Source organism: Heliangelus exortis, chromosome 17 (genome assembly GCF_036169615.1).
Source record: "Heliangelus exortis chromosome 17, bHelExo1.hap1, whole genome shotgun sequence".
Lineage (NCBI taxonomy): Eukaryota > Metazoa > Chordata > Aves > Apodiformes > Trochilidae > Heliangelus > Heliangelus exortis.
Window position 1 is genome coordinate 11,873,102 of NC_092438.1, and position 24,541 is coordinate 11,897,642.

At 45.6% G+C, this 24,541-nt stretch overlaps 2 protein-coding genes across 31 annotated transcripts in view; one reads left to right on the forward strand and one right to left on the reverse strand.

The window, feature by feature from the left end:
• Nucleotides 1-1,207: 1,207 nt before the first annotated feature.
• MRPS34 (mitochondrial ribosomal protein S34) lies at nucleotides 1,208-3,274 on the forward strand. Its single transcript, XM_071761299.1, has 3 exons — nucleotides 1,208-1,636; nucleotides 1,735-1,777; nucleotides 2,610-3,274. The coding sequence occupies exons 1-3, from the start codon at nucleotides 1,319-1,321 to the stop codon at nucleotides 2,885-2,887; spliced, it is 639 nt and encodes a 212-aa protein (XP_071617400.1). The 5' UTR covers nucleotides 1,208-1,318; the 3' UTR covers nucleotides 2,888-3,274.
• Nucleotides 3,275-4,209: 935 nt separating this feature from the next.
• Nucleotides 4,210-24,541, reverse strand: part of MAPK8IP3 (mitogen-activated protein kinase 8 interacting protein 3) — a 56,386-nt gene continuing 36,054 nt past the window's right edge. For 12 of the 30 annotated variants that reach the window (XM_071761292.1, XM_071761277.1, XM_071761291.1 and 9 more), the window contains 19 exons: nucleotides 22,944-23,095; nucleotides 22,297-22,353; nucleotides 21,651-21,821; nucleotides 19,923-20,049; nucleotides 19,015-19,110; nucleotides 17,432-17,593; nucleotides 16,379-16,544; nucleotides 15,735-15,920; nucleotides 14,970-15,156; nucleotides 14,125-14,241; nucleotides 13,794-13,874; nucleotides 13,204-13,271; nucleotides 12,438-12,586; nucleotides 11,230-11,401; nucleotides 10,997-11,110; nucleotides 9,640-9,678; nucleotides 7,644-7,823; nucleotides 7,257-7,400; nucleotides 4,210-6,610 (listed from right to left, as the gene is read on the reverse strand). In XM_071761292.1, coding sequence (XP_071617393.1) covers nucleotides 6,489-6,610; nucleotides 7,257-7,400; nucleotides 7,644-7,823; nucleotides 9,640-9,678; nucleotides 10,997-11,110; nucleotides 11,230-11,401; nucleotides 12,438-12,586; nucleotides 13,204-13,271; nucleotides 13,794-13,874; nucleotides 14,125-14,241; nucleotides 14,970-15,156; nucleotides 15,735-15,920; nucleotides 16,379-16,544; nucleotides 17,432-17,593; nucleotides 19,015-19,110; nucleotides 19,923-20,049; nucleotides 21,651-21,821; nucleotides 22,297-22,353; nucleotides 22,944-23,095 — 2,490 coding nt within the window. In that variant the 3' untranslated portion in view covers nucleotides 4,210-6,488. The remainder of the gene's footprint in view (nucleotides 6,611-7,256; nucleotides 7,401-7,643; nucleotides 7,824-9,639; nucleotides 9,679-10,996; nucleotides 11,111-11,229; nucleotides 11,402-12,437; nucleotides 12,587-13,203; nucleotides 13,272-13,793; nucleotides 13,875-14,124; nucleotides 14,242-14,969; nucleotides 15,157-15,734; nucleotides 15,921-16,378; nucleotides 16,545-17,431; nucleotides 17,594-19,014; nucleotides 19,111-19,922; nucleotides 20,050-21,650; nucleotides 21,822-22,296; nucleotides 22,354-22,943; nucleotides 23,096-24,541) is intronic. The other 18 variants (XM_071761294.1, XM_071761285.1, XM_071761284.1 and 15 more) reach the window with 5 other exon arrangements.

Here is a 24,541-nt window from a genome sequence, read left to right on the forward strand (position 1 = left end):
CCCGCTAGGCCAAATTAGGAGGTAGTAGGTTTTAGAACACGACTTGCGGTCGCTCTGCTGCTGTAGCCGACTGGTGAAGAGTTGCATCAATTTTTCCTGATGACTTGCAGTGTTTGGTGTTGCAAACTGGACTAAGCGGATTTCACAATTTTCCAAGCATTCTTATGTCCTTTTCCACGCTGTGCTCCCACAGAAACCTAAATGTAGGTGCTTAAAAGGGCAAGAGCTTGATACCTGTGCTGCATCGCCCGAGATAGGAGCCACCCACTGTGCTTCCTGTTACAGGTGCCTCAATTGCCCTTTCTCCTAAATTCATGTGAAGTTTACCATCTTAATCTAAATTGGCGTTTGTCATCTTAAGTAAGCATGTCCTCCTTGTTACAACTCCCCTCTTTTTTTCTAGAGAAATGCACCATATTTGGAAAAAACGTTCTATGTTAAAGAGCATTAACAGCCTTTAAATGGGTGTTTTACTGGGTTTGTTCTGTAACACACACCCCTTGCCCCTCCCTTCCACCGACTGATCATGGCTGCTGACAAAAACAGTGTTTGTGCCTGAGTGTCTTTAGTAATACTGCATGGATGCACTTCCATCAATAGCAGGTAATGGTTGAAAAAGTTTTAAAAAAAAAAAAAATAATAATCCTTTCTCTTGACAGACACGATTTACCAGTCCGTAGCCAAAATCCAGTGGCTAACACAGCCAGACCTACGCAGTTTTCTGGTCCTTTTAATCTGTGCTATGGGGAGGGGCTGGTGGAAGGAACAGCTTCCCCCACCCCGGGAATGGAGTTACAGCCTCGGCTTCTGCCTTCGGCTCACATCTGACTGACCTGGAGCACGCCTTCAGCATCGCTTTAATCTCCCTAAACCCACCGGAGTGATTTATCCTCTGTCTCTGAAAGGTCCCTTTTCCAAGGGACAGAAACGGCTAAATCTGTTCACGTAGTGTCCCAGGCTTTCAGATCCACCTCAACATCCAAGCAGCTGACGGGACGAAGCCCAGCACAGCAGAACGCCCGGGTGCTGTGTGCGGAGCCCCCCGCACGTCCCCCGCTGCCAGCGCGGGGCCGCGGCACCGACCCCCGCGGCACCGACCCCCACGGCAGAGCCCGACGAGGGGCAAGGGGGAAGGGGCGGCTGCTGGGCCGTGGTTTATCGCTCCGCCCCGGCTCATCGCTCCGCCCCGGTTCAATCGGTTCACTCGCGCCAGCCCCGCAGCTTCCGGCGACCGGGTGAGGCGGGCGGACGCGGGCCGGCGGGGTGGTGGCGGTGCCCGGTGGTCCCTGGCGGAGCGCTCGGCGCTGTCGGCAGCGCCATGGTCCGCAAGAAGCTGTACCGGCCCATCGCCGCCATGGCCAAGAAGGTCCGTGAGTACCGCGCCCTGAAGAACCGGCCGCGGGATTCGCAGCGCTTCGCCCTGGACTACGAGACCATGCGGCGGCCCTTGACGCAGAAGCGGCTGCCGGTGCGGGCCTGGGAGGACGTGCGGAACGAGAACCGGCTCTTCACGCTGCTCTGCCGACTGCCGCGCTTCGGCGTGGGCCGCATCGTCACCCGCAAGTCGTGGCTGTGGGAGTACGACGAGCCCTGCTACTGGGTCATCACCAAGGTGAAAGCGGACTACACGGCAGAGGTAACCGCACACCCCACGCCCGGCAACGAGCCCGCTCCCCGCCGCCGGCCGCCTCACCGCCTCCACCCTCAACAGATTTCTTGTGGGTTTTTTTGCAGGACATGGATCACGGAAGAGCTTGGGGCTACCTGACCTTCAGAGGTAACACCGTCTTTTTTCCCCACCACAAGGTTTGGAGTGAGCATCCGTAGGCAGGGCGGGAGGGCAGCGTGTGTGAGCAGGGAGGGGATGGCTGCGGGAAATCTCGGCCTTCCACCTGGGAGGTTTGTTTTGTCTCGGATCTGCTAAGCAGAAAAGAAGTTCTTCATCTTTCAGTTTCAGACGTTGGGATCCAGCCCCCACAGAATGCCTGGGTAAGAGGCAGTGCAGGCTGAGGGTGTAGAAAGGCAGCCTGCTAGCAGGGGATTAGGTGAGGTGACTGCTGTGAGACATAGAAAGCAAGACAGAATGAGCACGTGGATATTCCAGCTAAAGTCGTCACTAAAACAGGAGTGATGGCAACTTAACTTACATTACTGAGTTTAACGCTTGGAGTTGAGTGAATTTCCCTTTTAAAGGTGCTTTCTGTTAGGTGTACAACTGTTGCTTACAAGAGTTTCTGAAGCATTTCTTAGTCAAGGGTTTTAAAGTTGTTGAGTATTCTTAATGTTACATTTCCAAAGGAACTTTCACCAGGGTAGAGAGACATTACTGTCATTCCTTAGTCATGGAAACGAGAGAGAGATGAAGTGACATTTCAGATTAAAATAATTGGAACAACTTGCCTGTAGTCCTTTCAGCCCATTCTTGTTTTGTTTTCCAAGGACAGAAATGAGATCCCTTAGTCAAGCAAGGAAGATACTGTCCAATCCTTTGAAACTTGCTTTTATGACCTATAATAGCATCTTTGATACCAGAGAGTTAATGCTGCATTTCCTGGAGAGAGTTTGTTGTCTGTAGTGCTCACCACTGGTGACTGTCACCTTTTTTTCAGGCAAAACTGAAGAAGAAGTGAGAGAGATTGACAAAGTCATGTACCATGACTGGCGTATGGTGCCCAAGCACGAGGAGGAGGCCTTCAAGGAATTCACTCCAGTGTCAGAGACGACCGTTCGGTACCTTCCATACCCACCTCTGCTCCGCGCCATGATTCTTGCTCAGTGGCAAAAAGAGGGAAAATCAATCAAAGAAGAACCAATGATTGATCTGGAGAAGGTCTTGGCCACTCCCCGTCACCGTGAAAGGAAAAAAGCTAGGGGGACACCAGTATAAAGATTTGTTCCATGTCCTGAGCTTTCCACATGCTCTCACTGTGGATGATAATACAGAAGACCTATTGTGATATGGTGTATGCAGGTTCCCCTGTCCTGTACAGTCACCTCATCTGAAGGGAAAGCTGCAAGTACATTCAGATTTTTTTTTCCATAATTTTGGGAACCTTTCTGGTTCCCTGTATAGTATATGAATGCATAAATGCTGTCATCCAGCTAGAATTCTTTGGAGGACAATTTCCTTTACAGCCTGAAAATTAGGTTTTTAACATTTTTCGGATACTTTGAGGCCTACATAAATCACCAAAAAATTACTGAGAATATCACAGTATTTCACAGATCTGTGTACTACTGACAAAAATAAATGTTTTCTTATTTCTGCAGCACAGTTCTAAGAAAACAGGGTGGTTTTTTTTTTCGGTGCATGGTGAACATCATGGAGGTCCAGATGCAGAGCCATTAGCTACCCAATACAGCCTCAGCACTGGATTCCTCTTAACCACTGCAGAACCATCTGGGCTATTTCCACATGATGGCAATGAACAACACAGGAGGAACACAACTTCTCTTTGGATGCTAAGCTTATTTGAAGCTATCTATTTCTTACTCCCTGAGATCCATTTCTTATTTACTGAGACACACAAAGCCTGGGAAGACCTGGGGTTTGGTAGAGCTGTTGTGGCGGGACTGGTTCATTCCCTTCAGATGCAATGGGAAAATCTAGAGGAGGGAAAATCCAAGTGTTGCTGAAGGCCCAAACAGATTGAGGCTGTGAGACCTCCCACTGACAGCCTCCACTGCCATGTGCTGGGCTGAGCTGGTGCCTTGGAGTCCTCACCATGGCTGAGGCACAACTGAACCAGTACATGAACCCAGGCCCAGTGAGGTGGGACAGGATGTGTATAGGTGAGACAGGTGGGGTGAGTAGAACAATCTGGTCCTCTGCCATGCACAGCCAGGAGCTGAACATGCCAGCACAGGCAGTGATCTCCTGACACCCATTCCAACAGGGCTCTGTGAAGTGCCACCCTGTACTGAGAGGAGACACAAGGAAACAGAGTGTTGGAAGCTGAGCCTGATGTGTTAACCTGGCAGCTCACCTGGAGGGGACTCTATGAGGACAGCTGCAGCTGCACTGTTTTTTTTCCACCTTTTTTTGCAAGCTAGAGATGACCCAGTGAGCAATCCACATCCCATTTTCTGCCACTAAATTCCTCAACAGTGCACATTTTAGCTGCCATTCCCACCCTTCCAAGTGTCTTGTTATTAAAGCTGAAGCAGAAATCCCAGTGCCTGTACAGGAACAAGATGCCCCACACCTGCTGATGTTAACACATTTATTACATACAGAACAGATATGGTTTGTTGTTTGGTAGCATAGGGGACAAAGCATGGGAACATATTCATACAGCAGTCTCTTTACAGAATGCCATCTTCAGACCAAACAGCGGAGTTTACAGGCCTTAAGACACTTTTTAAAATCCTTTTGTAACATAAAAGATACTTGACATACATCACAGTGGAGATATGACAGGGAAGTGTGTTGAAGCCAGTCAGTTCTCACCTTGCTGCCCAGCAGCCACCTAATGCCCACAGGAGCTGACAGCAGAGCCCGGTTCTGCTTAGCTGAACACGTCCCTCTTAGACATGTGCTTCTCTTGGAGGAAAAACATGCACTGAACTGGGAAGGAACCTTTTGGTAGAGGCCTGAGACTGGTCTCCTTATGTTGCCAAGGCCCAGTGGGTGACAGGAGACTGAGCACTGTCACTGTGACTGCTAAATCCAGATACAGAACAAGCAGTAAGAGGTCAGAACATTGCAGTTCTGTGTTTTGCTATGGAAGAGTTGATAGAGTAAAGGAACCAGGCCTACTAGGGCTTTTTTTTTTTCCCCCTTTCCTCCCACTAGCCTGAATTTCACTATTTGCCTGGCCCTAACTGATGAACATGTATATGGAATCTGTGATCTAAATGTTGATCCTGTTAACACAATTTTTGCTATGATCCAAAGAGCTCTTCCTAGCAGAAAGCATTTTGGGAAAGTGAAAAAGTAGTCTGGCATGGTCAGCAGTGTCCCAGTGAAATGTCCTTGGTGAAAGGTCCCTGTGCAGGCAGATGGCAGCTCCAAGAAACCCTCAGCCACAGGGCCCAGTGTGCCCTGGCTGGAGGATCCTGTCCAAGCTGGGTGAAGAGTCTTGACTTGTTCCACTGTCAGAAAGGGAGAACAAACCATTGCCTCTATATCTGGAGCTGCTGCATTCTGCATCTGGAGCTCAAAACCATGGTCCCTGGCCCTGTTTTTTGCTGCTTTTCTCCTAATCAGAACACACATTTGCAGCCCCCTAGCATTGCTTACACAAGGAGGGTCATCAGAATTTCTCTTGTAAATTCTTTTCAGGAGTCAGAAATTTCCAGCTTTTCAAACTACCTAGAACAAAGTCAGTGCTCACCGTGTCAGGGAAAAGAGGTCAGGAGATCTGGCCTCAGTTCCTTTTTCTGTGTGGCCTTTCTACACCTGGACTGCACCTACACAGCCTTTCCTAAACAACCACCCATTGTGAAGAAAAACAGCCATCTCCTTCCAGCAGTTCCTGGGACGGGGACACAGTCTTACAAGTCACTGTCATCTCAAGGTGTTAACAAAGAATTCACAGCAGACCAACTTCATCTGTTCTCACCTGCATTATAAAAACCATCGAATGCTACCCAAAGATAGCTTTCTCCTGACCCTTTCAGAACGAACTCGAATTCTTTTCTGCCTGGCATTTTTGGAAGGAAGAGTTAAAAGTATTGCTACCTTGTCTGGTCTTAAAAAGGCAAGGGTCCAGTACTCCTTCACTACCACAGTTTCCAAAGGCCCAAACACCCATCTCCCAGTTGAGGCTACTAAACATTCCCCTCCGGACACACAGTCACCCAGCATTCAACTGCTGAGACAACAGCATCAGCAAAGGAAGAAGACTTTCCATCTGCAAGTACAGAGGATGTGTTCCTCACAGTAATGCCATTGCTACCAAACAGCAGAGGTGCTTGCCAAACCCTGACCATTCCTTTTTACTGGGGGTTCCTTGGACCTGTCTGCTCTCAGTCCATGGGACATGATTCTGTGCTTAAGGGTGGATAAGGTGGAAAGTCCATTGGTGAACTACAAAGGATTTCTGCCAGGGTGCTGCAGAAGTTGTGATTCACCATCACTGCTTTGGTGGGGGACACCATGGGGGGGACACTTCTCATGCAGGTGGGAGTGAGGCAACCTGCTGGAGATCCCGAGCCACCACCCATCCAGCTGCCAGCTCCCGAGTGCTGGGCAAAGGCTTTGCAAGTTCTAGCTCCAAGTTTCACTTCATTGATGTGCTGCCATTTCTCTCCTTGTAGATGCCAGCTCCAGAGCAGGACAATTATCCAACCACGCAGAAAGCGCACGGGCCCAAGATGAAAGCTGCAAGTTCAGAGGTTAGAAGGGGGTCAAAGTCTGAGGCAGGAGCTGTTGCAGTTGTCTGGGGTCGGTTTCCAGCAGCAGGTATAATGCAGGTGTTCTGTATGTACATCTTGGCATTCAGGCGGGAAGAGAGACACTTACATTGGTGGGAAAGAAGGAATTCTCACTCAGGGATATAGGATACCTGCCACACAATAATGTGGCTCCTTTCAGCCTTAGAAAGTACTGGTTTCACCTGGGTGGCATCTCCTGCATTCTCCTCTGTCTCATCATCTTCTCCATCCCCTGAAGAGAGAAAATAAGAGAGTAAAAAGTTGAGAAAGAAAATCCCATATTTCACAGCTGTGGAATACTTCTAGAGAGGCCAATATCCCTGCTACAGTCTCAGCAGTCTGACAACAGACAGCATGAGCTGAGATCTTCCTTATATGTCTGGAGAACGTTTATAACAACACAATACTTTTCTGAAGCAGGGCCATATGAATGGAACAAACCATCTCCAGCAGTAGGGAGAACCACCCTTCCTTTCAGGGAAACCAATGTTTACAACACAGAGGAGGCCCCAGAAGCACTGGTGACCACCAAGAGGCATCAGGGTTCAGAGCCAGTGGCACAGATGCTTTGTGCAACCTGGTCCAGTGGGAGGTGTCCCTGCCCATGCAGGAGGGTTCTATCTTGATGATCTTTAAGGTGCCTTCCAACCCAAACCATGCTATGATTCTATTCTTTCCAAGACCATTAACATAGACCACATGCCATTGCAGGCACAGACAGGGGCAGGCTTTGGCAGCCTTGTTATCTGCCCTCCCAGCCAGAGGCAGGAGAAACAGAGCACAGTGCTTTTCAGATTTCACCCCCCTCAGCAGTGATCCTGCTTTCCAGGGCCACAGCCCTGCAGCTGTTCCTGATCCTCCCCACCACAGACACTCACCAATCCTGAAGTCGATGTACCCTTCTCCTCCACTCAGCACCAGGACATTCTTCAGCTTCTGCCCCTCAGTCTCTGTGGCTGCTGTGCTGGGGTTCTCTGAAGGGCTGTCCAACACACTCCCATTCAGGGTTGCTAGGACATTGCCTGGAAGAGGACAGAGGTGCTGTCAGTGCCTCTGCTCAGCCCCCCTTGCAGTTTACTCACACAAACACAATTCCTTCTGCTAGTGAAATCTGCAAGTCACCAGAGTTTAAACTACTGCCACAGTGATCTGTGAGGGCTGGAAATGCCAGGAACAGCTTGTATGCTGAAGATGAGCTCAAGCTCTGGCTCCAGAATGGACGGTGGGGCAACACCCTTCCAAGGAAGGGCTGTGCTCATCCTTACCAGGCACAGAGACAAAGAACTTGACAGCATCACGGTGGCCGTGGAAACAGAGTTGTGCCTGAGCCATGGAGCAGTAGGGAATGAAGCTGCTGGCAGATTTGTCACTGTTGTCATCACCGTACACATGGATGACCCCACCAGAGCGGCTGCCCTCTCCAGAGGTTGGTGAGGTCTTGTTGGCTGGGGACACAGAGAGGGAATATTGTCAGCAATGGCTCTGAGTCCCATTTACAGAAGTGACACAGAGAGAAAACTCATGAGCCATGAAGAAAAACCTTTGAAGGTGCAGGCCTCTTTAAAGATCTTGTGAAAATGTAGGAGACCACACTAGAGTATACAGTCCCTCTCTCTTCAGCTGGTAACAATCCACTCATGATAACAACCTACATTTTTGCATCATACCTATTATTTTGCTACTCATGAGTCACATATCCTTGACAGTGCTGGGCAACAGTGACCACAGGGCATGCTAGACAAGGTCTGTGAGGTGTCCCAGTGAAGGTTTCTTCAGGAGCAGCAATCCTGTCCAGCTTCCAGAAATGACCTTTGGTCCTATGATCAACCTTGGTCTTTTGTAACTAGCGGGGTATCCAGAGGTGCCCACTATATCCACGAGGAGTCAAGGGCACCTGGAAGAGAATTATTGCTATATTCTGGATTGGTGAAGTTGCTCTGTTTCCAAGTCAAGGCCTTTGCTTGTGCCAAGCCGTGAGCACACAGCCTGATGGAAGCAGTCTTGGTCTGGTGAAGGCCTTTTCGCCCAGAAAACGTCACAGTAGAGGAGTGAGGTCCTTCCTCAGTCCTTGATTTAGCCATGACACTCAAGCAATGAAAGATGTCCACCATCCACAGTTTCCAAGGACTTCAAGATGGGCTCAGGGGCCAGCATTCACCATGTCCATGCTCTGAGAATGTGAATGCTTCCACTCACCACAGACCAGAGACTCAACTCAGAGCTCCAGATGGAAGATGCTTACCTTCTGCATGCACCCACACCAGTGAAACAGAAACAGTACTCAAATCAGACAGCTTTCACTTCCCGTGAGAGAACTGAGTTGCTTGCTTACAGATCTATAGTTCTGTATTTTGACGTGGGCTGGATTTCAATTAAGTGACTTGGACAAAGAACAATTTTACCTACCAGGCTCAGCCAGGACAGCAAGACAAGTGCAAATATTTTGTTGGAAGAATTAGAATCAGTGTGCAGAGGGGGAAGATCCCCAAATTTGAGGCTCTCTGCACCTCTATGCTCTGGTTTCTATAAGCAATCAGATGTCATCTGATTGACAGAGAGGGCTGGGATGAGTTCTTCTTCTGGCTCAACATCTGGCTTCCAACTGCAACCAGTATCAGACGCTTGAAGAGGAGACATATATTGACAATACTTCTGGACAGTCACAGAAATGTCTTACAATGGGAAAAACCCACTTCTTTCTGACCCTGGAAAGACTAAGGTGAACTAAAGACTAAATTTGAACTCAGACTCCGCCTTAACTGGTACAAGCCCAAACAATTCCTAATGCTTATCAAAGTCCTCACTGGTTATAAAAGTCTTGGTTGACTACTTGCTGCTGGCACTGGCCAGGAACTGATGAGAGAAGCATCCTTGGAAAACCAAGGATGACCAAGGAAAACCTTGGAAGAACAGTCTACTCCTGGTTCCTGGAACTGACTGAATGAACCTTTACAGTCCCCATCTCAAAACTGACCTACCACAGTAAGGGAACTACTCATAAAGAATAAAGCACTCTTGATGCAAAAAAACCCCCAGAGTGATGGCTGATGAGATGGGTGAAAATGTTCTTAGCTAGGTGAAATGAGAATATTTTAATTGCTATCACTGGTCAGTTTTGTAAGGTGCAATTCAAAATGAAAGACAGATGAGGAAAAATGGATGGAGGGTGCTGGATGGCAGGATGGAAGGGTGGGAAAGCAACTATAAAGGTGGATGGGTGCAAAAGGAGTGAAAGCTGAAGGAAGGAGCCAATGGACTTACCCCGGAGCCCGAGGAGTTGGCCTCGGTGGAGGACTACAGCTAGGCACAGGCAAGGAGGGGGAACACAGGAAGAGACAGGCAGGACAGGAGAGAAGAAAAAGGTGATTAACAGGAGAAAATTTAGGGGGCAACAGAAATGTATAAAACTTAGAGAGACTGCAGCAAGAGCTACAGGCTGGGATCAGTTTACGCCAACACTGCTTTGATCACTTTGCTCTTGTCTTACAAGGACAAATGTAGTATCCGAGATGCGAGAGGGCCCATGGTCACAAGGATCCATTGCTAAAGTTTCTAGTAAGAGCTTACTGCTTAACACATTCTCACAGAAATGCCAGAGGATAATGCAACTGGTTTACACCACAGAACAAGCTTCACCCAGAATTAGGACAGCAGCCCCAAGAAAGAACGGGCTTTAAAACAGGGATTCAGATTGCAATGCACAAAGACAACTGTGTCACTGGCTTCCTGGTGTCAGCCCAGGGCATATCCACCTCCACTAGCTTTAGAGAAGAGAATCTCTTCCCTGACTTAGCTTTCATGCTAACAGTGATAAGAAAATGTAAATTTGCCTGCTTTCTGTTGAAAGTAACTGCAATCAGCCTCAAATCCTACTCCCCTTTACAAAAAGGAACAGGCCTTCAAATTTAGATGCTTATTGGCAGGTACAGAACAGGATTACTAAGAGCTTCAACTATACTTCCATATCCAGAGATGCACCTATTACTACTGCTTGGTCTACTCACCATGTTGGATTTGATGTAGAATACTGATTTCTACTTGACTGATAAAGCTGAGGCCTAGTTTGAGTAAATGAGGGTCTAAGTTTCTGGAAAACACTGTCATGGAGAAATTCAGATGTCTACGCAAAAACAATTTCCAGGGAGATCTTCCTGGTGACTTCTCATCCCGTGGCCTCCTTCTGGAGACTTACTAAAATTCACAGAGCTGTGTTTTTACTGCTTTCCAGTAGCTACAGAATCTTTTCACATCAAGTTGCACTCAAAAAAAAGAAGACTGTACAGATGGCAGAGGTGTCATTGGTCCCCCCAAAAAGAAATGTTTTCAAGTGAACTGAAAGGGACAGTAACAAAGACCTATTCGGTTTTAAACATGTTAAATCCATTCAACCAAACATTAAATTCCTTAATAAGGCAGAGTTTAACCAATTTCAGGGTTGCTCATACTCAAGGCTCTTCTCTCTGAACACTGCTGTGATCAAAAGTGTGTCAGGTTCAGAGCAAAACCATCTGGCAAGCACTAGCCTGCCAGAGCCAGCCACCACACAGCACAAATAACATTCCAAAGCGTTCTTTTTTTAGGGGAGGACAGAGAAGTATCTCCAATAAATGTCACTTACTCTCAGTCAATGGGATGGAGATGACCACACCGTTCCCTGTCCCTACCCACAGGCGGTTGCCAGCGATGAGCAGGGCCGTGATCCGCACGAAGGAGAAGCCCAGCTTTCCAGTGCCTGGCAAGCATGCAGAACATTTGGAGAGTCAGTTATGACTTTGGGCAAACGAAACTACTGGTAAAATTTCCCTCTGATCTCAGCAGGCAACAGACCATCCCCTGACAGTCCGTACTCACCTAGCATCTTGCTGACGTAAGGCTCGATGTCGACGTCTTGCAGATGTTGATGGCTGTGTGCATGGTAAAGCCTCAGAGTGGAGTCCAGGCGGATGGAAACCCACACCCCATCCCCGATCCACGCCAGCTGTCGCACCTGGCTCTCCCGCCGAGGGTGGGCATCAAAAGATTTCTGAAATGCCAGACAGGTGTACTGATGTGAGCTCACAGAACCCTTCGTAATTATCTACACATATACTCCATCTTCCTCAACTAAAATCACTCGTTTGGGTTTCAAAGCTCTCAGAGAAAAAGGCGCCAATGCCAATGACCTCAGAACTTCAGTACACAGAAAATCCCTTGCTTGAAATGATGAGCTGTACAGCAGTTCTGCAGAGATTATCACCTGTGCAGACCACATCAGGAGCAACAACATTTTAAAAAACAACATTTAAAAACCAAGAGCTTTCAATGTGTTTAGTAGAAAAGGAAAACACACAACTCTGGTATAAATTCCAAAGATCAAACTGCCTTGGCTCACTGATAAGAACTTCACATTCAGCCCCTCTCCTCTTGCTTAGAATTATGCCAAGCACTGTCAAATACATCTGTACCAGAACCACACAGAATCACAGAATTGTCACGGCTGGAAAAGACCTCTAAGATCACTGCATCCAACCGTCAACCCAGAAAAAACACACACCCATTCTACTAGAGCACATCCTCAAGTGCCTAATCTAAACATTTTTTTAGTAACTCCAGTGATGATGACTCCACCACTGCCAGGGCAGCTCATTCCAGTGCCTGACTACTCCTTCAGTAAATAAATTCTTCCTAATATCCAATATGACTGTATTGGGTTTCAACCAAGAGGCTCTAAATGTAATTTTTTTTCTTAGGTAAGTGGAATCACTGGGGCTTGATAACTGTGCTCCTGCTTTGTGCCACAATGCCTACAGACAGGAAAGTCTTAGACCATATGTGAAGGGTGGCTATAAAGCACATGTGTAGATTTGTACAGTATGTGGCCTCTAGTAAAGGCACAGAAAGTGCTCAGTTTAGGCTTATCTGAAGATTTAAGCTCTGCAAAGATGGACAGTTGGGTCCTACGGTCAGCAATAACAGTACCAAGGCTCTGCATTCCCATACACTGCAGCAAAAAAACACCTATTAAGAATAAATACAACACAAGCGTGTGCATGCACACACATACAGACATTTGCTCTTACCTCAATCTGCATTGTCTTAGGTTGGATAACATGGATTTTGTTCTTGTAGCCACACCAGACTCTATCATACACAACAGCCATGCAGCGGATGGAATGGTGAGTGTGACCAAGGTCCATTAAGTGGTAATTACTGAGATCCCACTGACCATCTAAGGTGAAAAAGAAGTGTGGTAAGATGCAACTCCTTCATGACATGTCAGTGTACAACAGTGAGAAGGACAAGAAATAGAGAATAAAAAACCCCAACATTTTGAAGTGACAAGATTAAGGGATGTCAAAATACTCAAATACCTCTTTTTCACAGCATGAAAAACTGACCAAGTGAAATCCAAAGGTTTCATTTCATAGGGACTTCCAAAAAATCCCAGCTCTACCTGCTGTGTATGCAGGGAGCAATTCCACTCTTCCAGAGCCCAACTGCAATGCATCTGCTCAGATACAACCTTCCTGAGCTGTAACAATTACTGTTACAGGTAATTTGGGAATGTGCACTAACACTGATATGGCCCAAATGCATTAAACTGAACAAGCACACCTCAAACAACTGCACAGCGTGTGTGGTCCTGAAAGTGTTGCATTTACTCTGCATGTGCTACACGTTGCATGTTTTTGTTCAGAAAATGGTGATAAAAACGTGCCTTAGTTGTTTTAGGATAAAGATTACATGAGTATAACATGTACCTTTCCTTCTCAACTCAGAACAGCATTTAATTGACCCCTACACTTTTGGCCAAGTTTGGTTTTCTCTTGTTATGCTGATTCTTACCTTCTGCCCGGTGGAATATGGCTAATGTTCCATCTGCCAGAGCAACAAGGACTCTCCCTTTCACATGCCTGAAATCACAGAAAAGTAAATACTTACAAAATTCTGTAGAAGTAAGGGACTAACAAATCCTTTCTGACACACACACCATCTTTATATTCTCTCTACAACTCCCCTGCAGTTTAGCACCTGCAGGAACATCCTGCACGGTACAAGGGTCATACCACTTTCCTTCACTGTGTTAAGACCATCCTGCTGAGGTTGTCTTCTCCTTCACACTATAAATTCCATCAATTTCAACAAATTCCACCTCATTTACACCCCAGTGAAATTTTGCCTCTCTCTTCCTCACTGATTTCCTCCTGACACTGCTAATCTCGTTCAGTACCTTATTCACTGAATTGCATCAGCTCTGCAGTTGAGCAGGAAAATGGCTCAGTATGAGGCTTTCCAATAACAAAAACCTTGGGAAACTTTCCTCACTTAAAATAGCGAAGAAAAAGGTGACTGACAGAGAGCTGCCACCCCCCCACCCAGAACATTGCTTAAGCACTGGACCTTCTCTTGCCATGTCCCTTGGCATGCACACTTACACTAGACTCAGAACAGAGTCCTTCAGCTTTATTGAGTGCAGACACTTCTTCCAGTTGGATACAGCTGAGTGCACATAAAGCCTGTGAGAAAGAGCAGATTGGGGAGGGTTAGCAGCAAGGCCCCACAGTTCCAGCATGACTGGGCTTTTTTTTTCTGTTAGGAAAGGTGGAGGTCAGGTAAGAAAGGGAGGTTAAATCCCTGAGCCTATGATAAGCTGAGGGCTCAGAACAACAATGAGCAATGAAAACCTACACCAGAAACAAGAAGTGAACTAAAGGATGTGAAAAATGGAGCCCAGAGAAGGGAGGTGCCAGCCCAAGGGAAGCATACCAGCCATTCTGTGCTCCCAGCCACATGGTGGGGGCAGCACTGGTCCCAGCAGCATCCCCATTCAATTCCTGATCTGGCAGTGTTGTGCTTGATTCTGTCTTCAGCTGCTCATTCTCCCTGAAGAGGCAAAATAACATTGTCAGAGGCTTTTACTCACAGCATACTATGCCCACCTGTGCTCACAGTCTGGCATGCACAAGCAGATAAGGGCAGTGGTACACACAAATTGCTGCCTTCCTTTAAGTATTTTTTAACTGCTTGACTCCTGAGCCTGCAAATCTGCAAAACTTCCCTTTTTTCCTGCCAGTATAAATATAAAGTATTCAAAGATACAGAATTTAACTTAACTCACTGTTTGGAACAATATTTTTCCAACTTCAATAGAAACAACTCAGTCATTTACAAGTTATATCCAAGACTTCCATCTTGCTCCTCAAACCACCACAACTGACTCATCTGTCTTACTAATAATTTTGAGTGATGAATTTGCCTTCTTCATTATCTTTATAGCACCTTAGAGGTACTACTAGAATCAATCATTTTTACACACTAATCAATAAGCTCCTTTAGGAAAAACATTAATTGCACATGTACTTTGAAAGATTTGTCTTAGCTTCGGGTCATAACCAGAGATCAAATATTTGCACTTCAGGAGCTGGCACAATCTGCTGCAGGCTGAACCATGTTTATTTTAATTTAATTTCTTTCTCTTCTTATCATACCATCTGTAATACTATTTGGGTACAAAGCTGAAAAAGGTTTTGCACTTTATCAGAAAATCAAAAAACTTAGGAAAAGAGAGATGATAAATAGCTGGACTGGCCCTTTGGCCCCAGACTGCCTACCCATTCTGCCTGAGAGGTTCCTGTGCAGAGACTGGATCTGTAAAGATGTGTTCTGTGAGGGGCTCAGGCCGGGCCTGAGCAGGCTCTGTCTCACTTGGACCACTCTCTGGTACCTCTGTAGCTTCTGTTGCCTCCTCAGTAGACTGGGATTGGTTGATCTTCCCATTGCAGACAGCAGCCACCTCACCTGAAAGACAAAGAACAGTGTGGGACATACTGGGGAATGAGCTGCTAAGTCAGCCATACAGAAACTGGGATAGTTGGTTTTTAATTTATCCTTCCTTGACAAACTCAATCAAGCCCTGAGCCAGCACCACAGTCTGCAGCTCATTCAGTCTTTTCTGCCTGGTTAGGGAACAGAGGCTATTTTAAAGTGAGGCACAATCTGTGACTAGTAAAACATCACAAGTTCTCCAGGGCTGCCCACCACAGGATGGAGTTAGCAAGGGCATCATAGTTTTTGTATGGGCTTAACAGACTTGGCAAGACAACATGGTTCAGAGGAGAAAGAAATGACAGCAGAAGCAATCATAGGAGGGCAAATATATCACCTGTCCAAAACACCCTGCTGCACAACCCCTGGAACCAGGGGTGGGGATCACTCAGAGAAAAGAAGGGCTCTACAGTGAAATGTACCAAAAGAGCCTTTGGTCTTCCTGAACCACATCAAGAAAATAAACTCAAGGACAGGAGGATGCAGCTGTAAGGCTCGTATGGGACCAGCTGTAATTGCACTGCCACTAATTTTCATGTCCCAAAACTTACTCTGTCCCTTGTCCAGCACAGGTGTGTCACCACGTGAGGAACAGTTGCTCCGTGGCACGTTGCAGCGGGTCGCACAGCCCACCAGAGTGATTCCTGCCAAGACACCATCTGTTCCAGATGACTCTTCAGGATTTACATCTCCCTCCAAAAAGATCTCTCCTGGAGGATAATCACTCTCACTGGCCGCTGAAGGGCAAAGAACAGATTCTCCTGTAAATCTAGCTGTCACTGCTAATTTAAATGCAGCACTATTCCTGAGGGACAGAAGATGCTGACTCTCAGGGTTCACTGCCCCGGGGAGGCACCACAGCACAGCAAATCCCCTCAATGCCCCCCTCAATGCCCCTCAATGCCTAGCATCAACAGCCAGGGCAGCTACAGAACCTGAGCAAGATTCACTCTTGCTCCCAAGAACCATCCTTTATGTGCCAAAGGAACAATCTGCTGGATGTTCAACAGCAAGGGATCTACACAGAGAAGTCCTACAAGGTGGCAAGATCTGAGTTATGGTTTTTGAGGGACAATTACAGAATGCAGGAGTGTCCAAGGGTTAGTTCTGAAGCGAGGACACTTCATTTGTCACTTCTAAGTGGAGCAGGTGACCCTGTGCAGATCACGACCAGTGCCTGGTCCCCCACACTTACCAGGGATGCTGGAGATGCAGAGCACATGAGCATTGCAGACAGTGAACTGGTCCACCACTGTGCCAGGCTGGTTGGCATCAATAATTACAACTTTACTTGTTGACAGAGTACTTGTGAGGATCCAGACACGACTGGATGTGGCATCTGCTTCATGGAGCTCCTTTGCCTACAGGAGAGCAAACACAAGGGCAGAATCAGTGCTCCTCTCAGATCAGACTGGGCCTGGCAACATTTACACATGAAAATACCACACTGCTGCCTTCAAAGAGCCACATTTCTTCCTAGCTGATGCAAATAAATCATGAGCTAAGCAAATCCATTCACAATGCCACACTCATACCCAGAACACTGGCCAAAGAGCCTCCCTGGCTCCATAGGGCAAGAGGAGTTTGGCCATTAATTTATTTCATGAGATGTCTGACTACTGAATCACTGAACTCTCACTTTAGACAGAGTGCCACAGAACTGGGATGTGCTCAGAAGACTATAGGGCAGCAGCATAAGACAGCTGTAGAAAAAACCCTCCCAAACCAGAGAAGATAAAACGTTATATTATCATCTGCAAGTTACAGCTTGGTTATTTAAAAAACAAAACCAAAACAATGCTTAAGGCTACTAAAAAAACAGCTGGAATAAATTTCAAGAGCTTCAGATTCTGAACCAAATGGACTCTGCTATGTCTATGCTCTTTTTAACAAAGCTCTGCCTCAATTTATTTGTAATTTTTTTTTAATTTACAGTGATGAGGACTTCATGATGTTCCCAGCAACTTCATCAAGCACTCAATTCCCCTTACTCCTAGGAATTTTTGCAAAATTCCAAATATTTAAAAGCAGAAGTTGGAAAAATTTATCCTTGATGATTCATCCAAATCAGTCAGAAAGTTATTGAAGAGCAAGAAGACCACAGCCCTGCCTCACAAGATGATGCCTCAGCAGTGCAAATTCAAGCATTACACAGCATAGTACAAAGTTAGTGAGAGGGGGGTGTATCAGGGGTGGAATGAGAGAAAACAGAGGTCAGAAATAAAAATAATCCATTTTATTTTCTAACCTTTTTCTTCTCTGGAGATGTGTGGTTACTTTTGTTGTTCTCGCCTTCGACTTCCCTATCACAGGTGAGGGGATCACGTCCTGGATCCAGTTTTTGCCCATTTCCAGGCTCCTGCTCCAAAGGTTTCCATCCAGTGAGATTGACTCCAGCTGCACACCACAGCTAAGTAACAGAAATAGGAATATTAAACTAAGATTCCAGAGGCTCCTGGGTCTTTCTAAATTTAGGCACCTTTGTAGAGAGCTGTGGACAGATGTCAAACAGCTAAAATATTTAGTTGGAAGCAATACATCTTTTTGATTTCTACTAAAAGACATTGTCAGATTTTATAGAGGTAAGATTAAGGTCCTCTGTAACATACTGAAAATCACAGGTTTTTTTTTTTTTTAGTCAGATGTGACTAAGATTAAAAAAAAAAAAAATAATAAATCTGGTTCATAACTGAAAACAGGCTTCTGAAATGTCCTCATGTTTTTTTTGACTCTGGGGTTTCTGACTGCAGCAAAGCAAGCAGGACATGACAGATGTTACTGCCTCAGGGTACAATAAGCATGACTGCTTAACTAGAATTGACAGTGACTGCTTTGCTGAGGATACACATCCAGTGCACTCCTGTTCTAGTCCCCTCCTTGCAATCTTCTGCTTCCTCACACACTCCTTTGCCCAAAAAATTAGTACTGGTCTGACCTCAGAGAGCTATTTAAAGAATTTAAGAGTTTATGGAAAATATGTCTGCTGGTTAAGCTCCCTAAATAACCCATGTAGAGTGAAATAAGCATACTGAGGGTTTTTTTTAAATCAAATTTAGACAATCTATGAGCTATTTCCAGATAGTATTCTAGGAGGATGCTGGGACCAGAACTACAGAAACAAATATAGGATTCATCCAAATCAGATAAAGGACAGATGCTGAACAGAGTATTATCCAAAGATTACACCAGCCTTGAAGAAACAACAAGTAATAATTTTCTTAGAACATCAGAATTACAGCTGAAAATAAGCTCTGAAGTTAATGACTAACTGCCTATTTCAAAGCAACTAATTACAGCAAATAACTGTACTATCTGCAGTGAGATCTCCCTCTATTCTCTACCTTTCTGCTCTAAATATTCTAGCACATAGACACAGCTTCCCAAAATCAGCTCTAGACAATTTTGGCTTGCTACCAGTGAATCCCAGTCAACAGTGGGATCTAAAAAGGAATGGTGAAATGCACTTTTACTTTCACCTGCTTGTTGTCATGAATTTTTATACTGTTTTGTATTATACCCCTAAGGAATTTTAGCAATAGCCTTATATGAGTAAAATTGTCTCAAAAAAGCATAAGATGTAAGACAGAAGCATGGCATCTGGCAACCAGAATCAGCTGAGAATTATGTCCTCACAGAGAGAGGTGAGGTGCCTCTCTTTTCCCTACAAACACTAGAAACCACGATCTAAAAAAAAGGAAGCAAACGACAGAACTTGAAACATATAATAATAATAAAAAAGATTGTTGTAAAAACTGTGCATTTTGCAACAAAAATTCTTTGCTTATTCCATGTCCCCCTTCTGGACTGGAATGGTGTGAAGAGACAACTCACCTTCATGGTTGGGTCCTTCTCTACTAGTGGGCGACAATATACAGGCACGGGGACATTTTTCATCCTATTGTCTTCCTGACCACCATTAGGACTCAGCTGTGGGGGAAGAGAAGACAAACAAAACAATCCAAAGCTGCACCTACTGGGCCGTCCTAAGAGAGGTGGAACCAATATAGGAGAACTGAACTTTCTGGCCTCAGAGATGGGTGCTGCTGAGGCTTCATCTCACACCATGTATGCAAGAGTCCCTATAAGGATGGGAGCTGCCTGTCCCAGGGACTGCCTCTCCCCACAACACATCACAACTGGTGATGGTTAGCAGAGGCCACACACTGCACTGCTGATGGAAAAAGGATTAACAGATGCTCCCTGCAGGGAAGTCCAAACACTGCTGTCACTTTCCACTGTGGACTGAAACTCACTCACTTTCAAACCACACTGCAAGACTCCTTCCTTTCACATGGTCTTTGACCAGTCAAATGGGTCACAGGTCAACAAATGAGGCTCATGAGATTTGATTTTGGGTTACTGCTGGAGAGAAGTGGGAGCAAACTGCACCACATTTGTTTTTTATACTAATTGAATGGTGAAATTCTCAGAGTATAAATGAAATATCTCATGTTCAAGCCCAGTTACACCGAAGAAAATAAAAACATACTGGGCTCTGGATAAAGAAGTTTAATGAGTTTAGGGTAGGTTCTTTATGCACCTTCAGGCAGAGGAATGACCCCCTCCACTTAGGTGGAGGTACAAGAAAAGATTTGACCTATGCCTACAATTACCACCCAAATAAACCACGCAGATGATACCTCTAGGTGAAATATTTAAGCACTAGTGTTACTAGTGTGAGAGGTGGGTTTCCCTGTGAGGGATGATGTCCCCCAGCCTGTCCAGAGCACTGTCCCTACCTGCTTGTACTTGGCTGGGAGGCTCCAGCCACAGGCCTGCAGCCGCCCGTCGTCGTTCCGCACGTGCTCCCGGACCTGGCGGTACTGCTCCCGCTTCTGCTCCCGGCGGGCCGAGGACGTGCAGTCACTGAGGAGAGAAGCAACAGCATCACTGCCCTGTCTGTGGCTGAAACAGAAGATGAAGGTGAAGGGAGAGTCGCCGTAGCGAGGGGAGGAAACGCAAATCAAACCAAATCCATTTTGCAAACTGATGCAGGAAATCTGAGAGAGAAAAACGCTGTTAAGAAGCACATGTAGGCACCCATAATCTAATTCCCAGTCACCCAAGCAATGTGGCAGCCCAGATCATCTCCTCTTCAATGCTCCAAGAGCCCTTCAGAAACAGGGTATCAGCTTTGCATCAGGCCTGTGAATCTATGACATTACTCCAATTTTTGCTTAGCTGTTACAATTTATTGATCTGACATCCCCATCAGGAAGGCATTTTGAGTTCTTCCCTTCCTCATTAAAGTCAACTATTTATTCTTATATCCACATTAAAGCTTCCTCTGCTGAGAGGGAAAATATGCTCTAACTGCTGCTGAAACTGCTGGTTCCAAAAAAACAACCCCAGCTTTGCACTGGCAAAGGTTAAAAGCAAAATTGATCTGTGAATTCTTCAGATAGATTTTAATATAAACAAAAGCTGTTTTAATATCAGTTTCAGTTCCAGTTCTCAAGAGGTTTTTAAAGCATACTTCCAAGATACAAACATCAGCTAGAAAATTCAATCCAATATAAAAAACCCTATACACATACAGAATCTATAGTTCAAATAAAAATAACCTCCTGCCAAAACCAAAACATTTCCCTGCACATGCTTCCTTCCCCGGGGAGAGGATGAGAGAACAAACAGCTTCTGACAGCAGTTAGCCACATTTTTAATGCACTGCTGAAAAGCACTCAGATACCACACAATGGCTATCATATTGTAATCAGATAAAAAGAACAGAATAAAGGCAGTGGGGATCTATTAAATACTAAGTTACCCTTCTAATGACAATATCTCTTCTCTTGATCTAGCACCATTTCAACAAATCCTTTTTACAGCAGAAGTTATAATACTTTGCCATCACATTCTCAAAAGTCTTTCCACAAAAACATAACACATACAAAAAAAACTGTGCAACCTCCTAATGGCAGAAACACCTAAGGCACTGAAGTTTTCTCCCTTCATGTCAGAGACCTAAGGGGTAAGGACATGACTGCAGTAGTTACACTCACAGGTTCTTTTTTAGCACTGGTAAGATTAAAACAAATATTGTAACCTAAATGTGCTGTTGAGAGAACTTTTGTCTTCATCTAAACTCCTCATCAACTGGGTCGGGCCACAGATTTCATCCTGCTGTCCTAATGCTGCCATCACATCCTACCACAAAAGCCCTGCTTGACTCTGTCACACAGGCTGCAAACACAAGTGCAGAACGAGGGCTCAGGCCAGCTGTAGCCTCCAGTGGTCCCTCCTGATAGGAACAGCCATGGCAGTGATGTGTTTGGGAAGACAAAGGTTGCTGAGCCCATCCACGGGATAACACACAAGTGAAATACCAGGCAGCTAAACCACAAGAGACAGAAACGTATTAACACCACATGACTTTAAAGAAAGTGGAAAACAGCCTATTTTAAGAAAAACTGCTGTCTGGGAGAGCTGCAAGGAAGCCTGGCTTGACACACAGCACTGGGACTCACTCATCAGGGAAGAACTCAAGGGTTCGGCTGCCGGAGGAGATCTGGCACATGGTGTGACTGCGGCGCTGGCTGAACCCTGCTGCTGTTGGAGACTTGTAGTGGATGTTCACAGATGGGTAGGTCCTCTTTGCTGGTGGGGGACTTGAGGAAGAGCTGAACAGGCGGCTGAAGCTAGGGAAAGGAAAAGGCCAACAAGTAAGAGAAAAGGTGCCTGGAGAGACAACACCTCACAGATTCACAACAGGGAAAGCGAGAGGTTCGCAGTCAGGGGTTGTTCATGAAAACTGCCCAACTTCAAACACAGAGCTAAGTCCTCAGCTGGATTGACATAAGGTGGTTTTAACTTCTGGAAACAGAACACTTCTGAAAACAGCCCTTCCTTAAAACTGATTGTGAATGTATATATATTTCCATTCCAGAATGTCTGTGATTTCTTTCAGCTTGTAACACAATACTAGTGTAGATATTGAGATCTGATTTTAACTTCACTAAGGACAAAGGAAACCCTTGAAGGTAAAAGTTTTCAGCTAACAAATTTTAGTTAATATTTCATTAGTGTCAGAGTCCATTAAGTTGCTGTCCAAAGTAGAAATGGAAACAACTTCCCCCCTTTTCTTAATCTTACACAAACCACAAAAGAACTTACAACTGCCAAATGGTGGATTTCTTCTTCTCCTGGACAGATGGGTGCTCACGGGATGCTCTAAGGACAAACACAGCAGAACAAAGTTAATTTCAGCATCTTTTACCCAAGCTTCTGCCTACCAGCAGGTCATTTTCGTCAAGGAAGCTATGTCAAAATTCAGAATTCATTCTAAAATGTTTCAAAGCACAACAGAGAAGTGACATGCACTGTCCTTACTGTAAGCACATCCAAACACTTAGGTTTCAACATGGACGTGAAATTCAAGTGCGTTGAGTTAAAAATTTTATCAACTCCCTGCAACACTCTCATTGCCAAAATACCAGTCTGGTAACTACAAAACCCATCATTATATTCACTTCAAACCATAGCCTTTAGAATTCATGAAGCTGAAGTATCCTTCTTCTTTACAACTTCTTCTAGCTTAGTTAGCACACAAGAAACAAGCAAGACAAACAACTGTCTCCAAGTAACGATGACACCTTGAGATTTGCAGCCCAGGTTCAGAGAGAAAGAAGAGAGACAAAGAATTAGGTATCAGGAGAGAATCACCTACAGTTTGGAAAACTTTCAGTACTTCCCAACCCAAAACTCGGCAGGGGTTCCATGAGATGTCCTCAACAGGAATGCCTACCAAGACCCAGGCTCACCTGATCATCTCTGTCCACCTGACGGCCTCCTGGAGCTCCATCAGCCTCTCCTTGTACTGATTGCGCTCCATCAGCACCCGAGCCATTTCCACACGGGTGAAGCGGCGGCGCTGAGCTATGGGAATGTTGTCCTGCAGGGGGGAGGAGCACTGCTTCAGCCAGCAAGAGATGGAATGGGATTGAGGTTAGTACAGGGCAAGTTGGGAGACAGACAGACACATTGGTTGGTTCTCCTCTTCTGTTTGATTACCCCGATTTTGTCACGTGAGGCTCTAATTCCAGACAAGCGAGCTCCAAACTATGGCCCACGGACACCTGGGGTGTTCTGCAAACCCAGGGAAATTAGAATTTTGACATTCTGAAATATAAGCTGTCACCAAATTGAAAACCCCACTCGGGGATGGTTGCCAGCAAGGCGCTTTGATAGTCTGCAAGGAACTGAGAATGGACAGAGGTCCACTGGTCCATAAGTCTGGAAACCCAGGTTTTAGTTCATTAGTAAATCCAGTCACAAGCAGCAGGGAGATCCGGGTAGTGCAGCCATCCTCCTGAGGGGACTGGGAAGGAGGCAGCCTTTTGATACACACTGATAAAGGTGTAGGGCACAAGCAGCTAAAGAAAGACCTTTTATTCTTTGATAATACAACATGGCCTTCTAATGAGGGCACGTACAGCTTTGGGTTCAGAGGCAACAGAAATGAGATTGTTTGTCTCTTTTTAGGAGTAGAAAATGAGAACAACATGGATAAATTGGGGAAAATATCTCTCCAAAAAGAAAATATTAAGGATTTGGGGAACTCATTACTAGAAAGTGGCACTGGGTTGTGCTTAGACTGTGGCAATTCCCAATCTTGGCTTGGCTGCTGAGTGCTGGAATAGCACAAATTGTCACCAGAACAAATTTAACTCAGCTAATTCAGGAGAACTAGGCTAGAACTGAACCTGCTCCAGTACCTTGTACAAAGTAAGAACAGCAATATTGAAAAGAAGTGTATCTAGTTCCCTGTTCTAGCAGAGTGGCATTTACAAGGAAAAATTTGTTACTGCTTTGGTTTGCCTTTTTTGGCTATAGTTAATCTTTGCTGAAAAAACCTCTACCTCAGACAAAGCAGTTTGATAAGCTGTTGTATAAGGACAGAGCCTTGTGTGTCCTGTAACAGGTACCTCTGCCTTATGTAAAAGAAATAATGACCAAAGAAAAAACCCCAAAACCAAACACTTCAAGATTGAGAATACAGAACTAATAAAAGAAGGCAGTTACTGCTGCAAAGCTGTCATCACAATGTCACCATGACTTTCAGCTTCACTGCCACCATGGAGACAAGCCCTTCTGGGGAAGCCTGACTAACACAAGAGTCTGAAAGAACCCACACTGGACTCTAGAATGCCATTGAAAATTAGAGAGAACCAACAAAACAGGAAGGTGCCAAGCAGGACACTGCTCTGGTACTGTTCTGCAGAAACCCCATCACACAGGGGACTGTCACAGTGCTGGCTGCTCATCTTGGACAAACAATGATTTGAAAGTTGTATGAAGAAGCTATCTCATGGCATCTACTATAGCAACACTCATCTTCAACAACCCACAGGTTGTTGCC

Excerpts from the sequence above, each read along its gene's own strand:
- MRPS34 (XM_071761299.1), top strand. The coding sequence starts at position 1,319 with ATGGTCCGCAAGAAGCTGTACCGGCCCATCGCCGCCATGGCCAAGAAG. Across the intron at positions 1,637-1,734 it reads AAGCGGACTACACGGCAGAG|GACATGGATCACGGAAGAGC; the intron begins GTAACCGCACAC and ends GTTTTTTTGCAG. Across the intron at positions 1,778-2,609 it reads GGGCTACCTGACCTTCAGAG|GCAAAACTGAAGAAGAAGTG; the intron begins GTAACACCGTCT and ends CCTTTTTTTCAG.